At 37.5% G+C, this 9,323-nt stretch overlaps 1 protein-coding gene across 1 annotated transcript in view; it reads left to right on the top strand.

Annotated features, from left to right (window-relative positions):
- LOC110441515 (ubiquitin carboxyl-terminal hydrolase 24-like) overlaps positions 1-9,323 on the top strand; it is a gene marked incomplete at its 3' end in the record, with an annotated part of 82,076 nt that overhangs the window by 12,204 nt on the left and 60,549 nt on the right. The window contains exons 17-25 of the mRNA XM_021484689.1: positions 641-772; positions 1,184-1,295; positions 1,769-1,845; positions 5,427-5,567; positions 6,206-6,259; positions 6,684-6,796; positions 7,385-7,562; positions 8,106-8,204; positions 8,596-8,709. Coding sequence (XP_021340364.1) covers positions 641-772; positions 1,184-1,295; positions 1,769-1,845; positions 5,427-5,567; positions 6,206-6,259; positions 6,684-6,796; positions 7,385-7,562; positions 8,106-8,204; positions 8,596-8,709 — 1,020 coding nt within the window. The remainder of the gene's footprint in view (positions 1-640; positions 773-1,183; positions 1,296-1,768; positions 1,846-5,426; positions 5,568-6,205; positions 6,260-6,683; positions 6,797-7,384; positions 7,563-8,105; positions 8,205-8,595; positions 8,710-9,323) is intronic.

Here is a 9,323-nt window from a genome sequence, read left to right on the forward strand (position 1 = left end):
GAGAGGAATGCACATTTGCTTCCAGGATGGCCCTAGGGTCTGGCCCCACCCTTGGAGACTTAACCCCTGGGTCATAACTTTGAAACGGTTAATATCCCCACCCCAAAACTATATATACAATTGTTGGGCATAAAGAGACGAATGCAGTCATGATATTAGAATTGACCCAAGGGTCTGCCCCACCCTTGCAGACATAACCCCTGGGTCATAACTTTGAAACGGTTGAGATCCCCACCCAAAAACGTAATATACAAATGCTGGGCAAAAAGAGACAATGCAGTCATGATATTTGAATTGATCCTGGGGTCTGGCCACAACCCTAGGGACCTAGTTTCTGAGTCACAGCTTGGAAACAGTTGAGATCCCCACCCCATAACCTTACATAAAATTGCTGGGCATAAAAAAATGATTGGCCTTGAGGTCTGGCATATTCCGTTGGATCTCATTTGGAGAATATTTTGCCATGATTGCTTAGATATCCAGGTGAGCGATACAGGCCCTCTGGGCCTCTTGTTATATATACTCTAACCTCGGCCTTGAAAGATTGAAGAAAATACATGTTCCTGATATAACAGCATTAGACACTCAAACAACTTATCACCAAACTTGTGTATTAGTTGAGGTTTTCTTGTTTTAACAGTATGTTACAAACCACGTGAGTTTCCTCCAGTACATGCTGCAAGAGGGTGCACTCTATCTTCCATGGAGTCGGGCGCGGGATATCTGGGGCACGCTGATTGGCAGTCCAGATGCCTGTGACTGGGACAGGGAGGTGAGTAAATAGATATGTATTTACCACGCTATGGCACTGCCACTATATTACCCTACTAAGTTCAGATGACATTCATATAAGCTATGAATGTTACGACCCACAAGATGTCATCATTATTATGCTGTCATAATTGTAATGATAGATACCACTGACCCTCCTTTGAAGATGGCTGTTTTGTTCATTGAACAAGTATACACAATGCGGACTCTAACTGAAATATTGGGTGCTTCATAGCTTCCATTTGAGGTTTTGAGCTAAAATCAGCCCACATATGAACTTCACCCGTAATTACTGTGGAATATAGTTAGCCTGAATCAGCTCCTTATCTGAAGGATTCTGTTTTATTGGAACATTTGAAAACAAACCTCGACTTTTGTTATGTATTTGATACGATGAGGTTTTGTTTTACAGACCTGTTATGATTGGTTCAGTCACGGACTCACTGACCTGGAGATGGAAACACAGAGCCAGCTGTTCCAGAAAGAGTTGTTAAAGCTAGACCCAGCTAAACTTAGTGAGAAAGGTAACAGTAATTTCTAGTCCTAAGATTACGTCAGAATTGCTTGTTTGCCATCAGTGTTGAAATGTATACTACTAATGAAGCTTTCAAATTTTATATATTCAGTTATGAAAACTATAGATGTGGGACTTAAACTTTTTGGAGATTTAATTTGATAGTGATACATTTTTTGTTACAAAATTTGATCAACAATGGTAAAGTTCTAAATACTTCAGATATTTCATAAATTGATTGACAAGTGCTTTCTTAATTTTGATTGGTTGACAGTTGGTGAATGTGATTGGTTGACAGTTTGCAAATGATATCTGAAATATGTTTTATCATCATAACAAATCAGTGTAATCAATGTAAATTTTAGCACACTCAAATGTCTCTGTCACCCTCATAAGACTTGAACATTACAGAAAGGTTATTGAACCTTTTGATTTCAGAGGCAATAAGCTGTTGCCTAAAAAATATTGTTTGTTTGATTACAGGTTTTACCTGTTTTAAAAGCTTCTTTGAAAACGTCAATAAATTTGAGCATCGCCTTAAATCTGACGGGAATAAATTGGTAAGTGGGAGAAGATTATGTATGGAGTTGTTAATAATGACAATATATTACACCATACAGTGTCCATCATCTGACTAATAGTACACCATACAGTGTCCATCATCTGACTAATAGTACACCATACAGTGTCCATCATCTGACTAATAGTACACCATACAGTGTCCATCATCTGACTAATAGTACACCATACAGTGTCCATCATCTGACTAATAGTACACCATACAGTGTCCATCATCTGACTAATAGTACACCATACAGTGTCCATCATCTGACTAATAGTACACCATACAGTGTCCATCATCTGACTAATAGTACACCATACAGTGTCCATCATCTGACTAATAGTACACCATACAGTGTCCATCATCTGACTAATAGTACACCATACAGTGTCCATCATCTGACTAATAGTACACCATACAGTGTCCATCATCTGACTAATAGTACACCATACAGTGTCCATCATCTGACTAATAGTACACCATACAGTGTCCATCATCTGACTAATAGTACACCATACAGTGTCCATCATCTGACTAATAGTACACCATACAGTGTCCATCATCTGACTAATAGTACACCATACAGTGTCCATCATCTGACTAATAGTACACCATACAGTGTCCATCATCTGACTAATAGTACACCATACAGTGTCCATCATCTGACTAATAGTACACCATACAGTGTCCATCATCTGACTAATAGTACACCATACAGTGTCCATCATCTGACTAATAGTACACCATACAGTGTCCATCATCTGACTAATAGTACACCATACAGTGTCCATCATCTGACTAATAGTACACCATACAGTGTCCATCATCTGACTAATAGTACACCATACAGTGTCCATCATCTGACTAATAGTACACCATACAGTGTCCATCATCTGACTAATAGTACACCATACAGTGTCCATCATCTGACTAATAGTACACCATACAGTGTCCATCATCTGACTAATAGTACACCATACAGTGTCCATCATCTGACTAATAGTACACCATACAGTGTCCATCATCTGACTAATAGTACACCATACAGTGTCCATCATCTGACTAATAGTACACCATACAGTGTCCATCATCTGACTAATAGTACACCATACAGTGTCCATCATCTGACTAATAGTACACCATACAGTGTCCATCATCTGACTAATAGTACACCATACAGTGTCCATCATCTGACTAATAGTACACCATACAGTGTCCATCATCTGACTAATAGTACACCATACAGTGTCCATCATCTGACTAATAGTACACCATACAGTGTCCATCATCTGACTAATAGTACACCATACAGTGTCCATCATCTGACTAATAGTACACCATACAGTGTCCATCATCTGACTAATAGTACACCATACAGTGTCCATCATCTGACTAATAGTACACCATACAGTGTCCATCATCTGACTAATAGTACACCATACAGTGTCCATCATCTGACTAATAGTACACCATACAGTGTCCATCATCTGACTAATAGTACACCATACAGTGTCCATCATCTGACTAATAGTACACCATACAGTGTCCATCATCTGACTAATAGTACACCATACAGTGTCCATCATCTGACTAATAGTACACCATACAGTGTCCATCATCTGACTAATAGTACACCATACAGTGTCCATCATCTGACTAATAGTACACCATACAGTGTCCATCATCTGACTAATAGTACACCATACAGTGTCCATCATCTGACTAATAGTACACCATACAGTGTCCATCATCTGACTAATAGTACACCATACAGTGTCCATCATCTGACTAATAGTACACCATACAGTGTCCATCATCTGACTAATAGTACACCATACAGTGTCCATCATCTGACTAATAGTACACCATACAGTGTCCATCATCTGACTAATAGTACACCATACAGTGTCCATCATCTGACTAATAGTACACCATACATTGTCCATCATCAGACTAATAGTACACCATATAGTGTCCATCATCAGACTAATAGTACACCATAAAGTGTCCATCATCAGACTAATAGCACACCATACAGTGTCCATAATCTGACTAATAGTACACCGTACAGTGTCCATCAGCTGACTAATAGTACTCCATTCAGTGTCCATCAACTGACTAATAGTACACCGTACAGTGTCCATCAGCTGACTAATAGTACTCCATTCAGTGTCCATCAACTGACTAATAGTACACCGTACAGTGTCCATCATCAGACCAATAGCACACCATACAGTGTCCATAATCTGACTAATAGTACACCGTACAGCGTCCATCATCAGACTAATAGCACACCATATAGTGTCCATCATCAGACTAATAGTACACCATATAGTGTCCATCATCTGACTAATAGTACACCATACAGTGTCCATCATTTGACTAGCACCTCATTCTCCGCCAGCCTATTACCTTTTTAGGTAACCTGAGCTTTAGCTCAAATGACCTATTGCTATCCGTTTTCGTCCGTCGTCGTCCGTCGTCCGTTAACATTTTACATTTCAAACTTAAAGTCAAGTTCTGCTGGGCCGATTGAACTGAAAGTTGGTAGGAATGATCGCCTCATGGTCCTGACAAAGTGTTGTTATTTTTCGGGTCGATCAGAAATCCAATATGGCCGCCACGGCCGCCATTTTGAAAACCTATTTCAAACTTAAAGTCAAGTTCTGCTAGGCCGATTGAACTGAAACTTTGTAGGAATGATCAGCTCATGGTCCTGACAAAGTGTTGTTATTTTTTAGGTCAATCAGAAATCCAATATGGCCGCCACGGCCGCCATTTTGAAAACCTATTTCAAACTTAAAGTCAAGTTCTGCTGGACCGATTGAACTTAAAGTTTGTAGGAATGATAGACTCATGGTCCTGACAAAGTGTTGTTATTTTTCGGGTCGTTCAGAAATCCAATATGGCCGCCACGGCCGCCATTTTGAAAAACTATTTCAAACTTAAAGTCAAGTTCTGCTAGGCCGATTGAACTGAAACTTTGTAGGAATGATCAGCTCATGGTCCTGACAAAGTGTTGTTATTTTTCGGGTCAATCAGAAATACAATTTGGCTGCCATGGCCGCTATTTTGCTACTAAATTCTAATAGGCCGATCTCACTTAAAATTGGTCTAGGAATGATCAGCTCATGGTCCTGACAAAGTTAAGTTAACATTATACTATTTTTTACTCAAATTGGTACATATTTCAACAAAAAAATAAATACTGTAGACTCAGGTGACCGTTAAGGCCCATGGGCCTCTTGTTATTGATAACAGTTCCTTTATACATCCCCCTTGATAAAACACCTTCACGTTGCCCAATTGTCACTTAAAAATGATTGCTGTTTTGAGATTGAAAAGGAAACTACAAAAAGACGCTCAAAATGTACGACATAGACTTTGTCATTTTGGACAGCCTTTCTTGTGTTCGTTTAGCAACAATGTAAGTGTAATCCTAATCAGCAACAACATTAGCAGGTTCACTAATAATCATTGACAAGATTGTGGGGTACATATCAACAGTAACAGGGAAGGGCCAAGTTACGAGTCAATTGACAACAGTGTAGTGTATACTTATGAATTTAATGTGAACAGGTTGTAGAGAAGAGTGAGCTGCTTGGACTTGACTATATTTGGGAGATCTGCCTCAATACACCAGACGAATCCATTGCCAGCCAAGCCATTTCTCTGTTGTTGTCTGTTCTCTACACAAACCTGGCACCAAGACTTAAAAAGGTTGGTAACGTCCTCTATCCACCAACAATGGTTGGTTGGAAGACTTAGTGTATTTTGTCATTACATTGTAAGATCTGGTGTAGTTGACAGAGTCTGTATGCTGGTAGTTCAACTTCAGAATGATAGACAGTGTATGTTGAACATGCATACAGGACCCTGAAATAATAGCAAGGATAATTAGGAAAGTTTTTGCTTTTTACAAAAACGTTGAGTGTTTAAGCATGTCGCTAACTTTTTGCAGATCATCCGATCTGTTTTTCACAGGCTGAAAATGAGTGAGCATTTTACATTGTTCACCTGTTATATGTGGTGAGAGATTGGTGACTTTTTATTCACTTGCTTATCGGGCAATTATTTTTCAAATTGAATATATGCAAGGATATTTATTGTTGTACGGGAAGAGTGAATTGTTTGCATTTGACTGTATTTATGAAAATGTACATTGGTACCAGGTATGTGAAGTATAGATGAACTGATTGAAACCTGATGACATTATCATCATGTGGATTGAAACACCTAGACTAAAATCTGTGTTGGATTTACAGGATTTGGTTCAAGTCAGATGTCAGTGAATTCAGGTTCAGATATGTTCTGTATTAAAGAATTAATTTTTTGTTTTTGTTTTGTTTTGTTTTTAGGACCCTGTGATACTACACAAGAAATTTATAGCTGACAGCAAGAGCAGACTAGAGGTATGATTCTAGGTTGAATTTAGAGGAATGATAGGTGTATTACATTGTTTTGAGAACTGATATAGAATTCTGTGCTAACAATGATCATATTACTGTGAATTACTTGCATTTCTAGTAAAAAAAATCTTCTTAAAATCAAATTCAGCATCAGTCACAAATTTCTAAAATGAAATAATTTTGAATATGTTGGCACTTGTCAATCAAGAGTCACTGAAGTTTTTCAACCTCTACTCATAAAATTTTAGTAATTTTTCATTTCAAGAATTAGGGAAAAAAATATCCAAAGTGGAAGTTCTAGTAAACCAGTGATCAAGCTAACACGGCAGTTAAATGTTTTCATTTCAGCTTCATTTTCTTCTAAATATGATATCTAGGGGTAATGTATGACATGAAGTTTATCTCAAGATACTTTATCACTTTACAGGCGGCCATGATTGGTATAGGTGGCACTGTGATAGCTCAGTCAATCTCCTGGGCAACCAAAACACTGACAGCAGCCATTGTACCAGAAGTGGCCAATGTGCCTTTACCATCTCGGTAAGATCAACTTTAGTAGTGTTCTTACTGAATGTGCCTTTACCATCTCGGTAAGATCAACTTTAGTATTCTTACTGAATGTGCCTTTACCATTTCGGTAAGATCAACTTTAGTAGTGTTCTTACTGAATGTGCCTTTACCATCTCGGTAAGATCAACTTTAGTAGTGTTCTTACTGAATGTGCAACTAATTACAGGAAGATGTTTGTATCTGACCAAAAACTGTTAGTTGTTGTTATAAGGAAGTCTTATTTAGGGTATAGTTTAAAAGAGGAAAGGACATTTTTGACCAAGGCAAATACTCCATTAAATGTCGCCATTGATGTTCTGTCCGAATAATATCAAATATCCTGTTACTTTATAGAAATATTAGCCAGTCAAATGTCTTGTTGTAGGAATTATTACCAGTCAAGTGTTAGGTTAAATCAATATCATAGCTAGTCCTTTAATACATATTTTAAATAGATATTAATTATCACATGTCCGTTGGTGATTTTAGAAGGCTGTCAAATGAAGTGCTGAATAATTGGTAGCCAATCAAGCCCTTTTTGATAATAATAGTTAATCGAAAATCTGTTGACTGTTTTAGGAACATAAAGCTAATGAACATTGAGCGTTTGATGTGGATCGCGGAGGAGTATGTACTGAATGTGGAGGAGACGCACCACACAACACGCACCATTCTCCCCCATGGCGCATCCTTCCATGGACACCAGATGAACCTCACTGTAACGTCTGAGTCACCCAAACAAGAATTCTTACTTGTGGTGTGTAATGCCTGACGCAACCAATCATCAACCTACTGTTCACCCACTCATAAACAAGCTTGAATCACACACTATCTGCTACCATCTGTCACAAACTTAGTAATGTTCGTTCTTGGTTAGTCACATGGTGTATGAAGCTAGCTTATCACGTGTGATTCAATTCCACAGTAATGAAACAACTTTTTGCATTTGAAACTCAATAATCCAAATGGTTGTACAACAAAACCTGACTTAAGTGAAACAAAGGGAGACTGGATTATATTGTCTGATATGACAAGATGTCAGAAAAATCTGGGAGAAAGAGAGTAGCCAACATTTTTGCCCATAAAAACATGTCGATTATTACAGGACATTCTTAAGGTCAGGATTCACTTCATAAATTTGATTGTTTGCTATAGTTTTTATGCTGAAGTATTAAAACTGTATTGAAAAATAATCTGTTTATCAAACACAAATTTTGACCACCATATCCACCAAATCTTGTATAGTTGTTTACAAACTTTTCTGTCAATAGATAATCATTTATTGGTTATGTTTTTTCAGTGTCATAGCAATGAGACACTTGGATCTATACGTTCAAAAATATCCAGCAAGCTACGACAGACACCAGAAAACATACAGGTCGTCACTCAGGACAAAATGGTATGGAACATTTTCAGTTAACTGTATTTTCTTTACCTAGAAAATTAAGACATTAATGAAAAGATGTTTGCAAATTTGAATTTCCAAATCAATTAGAAGAAAAGAATTATAGAAATATAAGACCAGATGAAAAACTCGTACTATTTATCATGTGTTCAGTGTGTTCAGTGAATTTAAATCTTGAAAATGAGTCGAAATTAAAATCTGTCCGCAGTCAATAAATATATGCTGCTATCACGGCACTGGCTAGTGTGGACCAAAATCTTGATAATGAAATAAAGTTTTTGACAGATCAAGGAGTATGTAGAATTACCCAGGGGTATCTGATGAATTCTGTTAAGAGGGAAGTTTTTGACCAGGAAATGTGATTAATGAGACCTGTCATTTTAAGCTGGGGATCAATGATGACCAGAAGCTGTTAAATCAGCTCGAGATTGAAGACAACCAGGTGATACAAGTACGACTGGCCACGTCCTCAGCTCTCCAGTCCTCACAAGTCAAGGAGGTAAGTACATGCCCATCAAGTGATTACCTATAGTGCAATGCAACGCATGACTAGATAGCTTAATGACAATTTAGCATTTATTTTTCTCGTAATATTTTTGTGGAAAACAATGAAAACAAATTCATTAGATTTGCATGTTTTGTTGTAAGAATATAAAAACTGTAACACAAAACAATTTGTAAAATTTTAAGGCATTTAAAAAAAAGGATTTTGATTATTGTTTTAGGTTAATTGATAACAGTGACAAAAGTGTGTGCTTAAACTAGCCGAGCCTTGATTCACTATGCTATATTTGTTAGATGATCTGAACTATAGGTACAACACACTCTGATGTTTCCATTAAGTCTCACATGCCAAACCAATATGTAAATGATACGGAAACACAAACAATTTTACTGTGACAGTAAACTGAAATGTTAACTTGTATCATGATGGTAGTTTGATCCTGTTTAAATCCTCGAAGACTGTTCTGTTTTATCAGAGAGAAAAATCCAAATAAAAACATGCAATATATCGGATGTAAATTTTATACGACCGTCGAATGATGGGACATAATATATGTTATCACGTGAGCGGGCTGGCGTGTGGGTGGGCGGGTGTGTGGGTGGGCTGGC

This window comes from Mizuhopecten yessoensis, unplaced genomic scaffold (genome assembly GCF_002113885.1).
Source record: "Mizuhopecten yessoensis strain PY_sf001 unplaced genomic scaffold, ASM211388v2 scaffold716011, whole genome shotgun sequence".
Classification (NCBI taxonomy): Eukaryota; Metazoa; Mollusca; class Bivalvia; order Pectinida; family Pectinidae; genus Mizuhopecten; species Mizuhopecten yessoensis.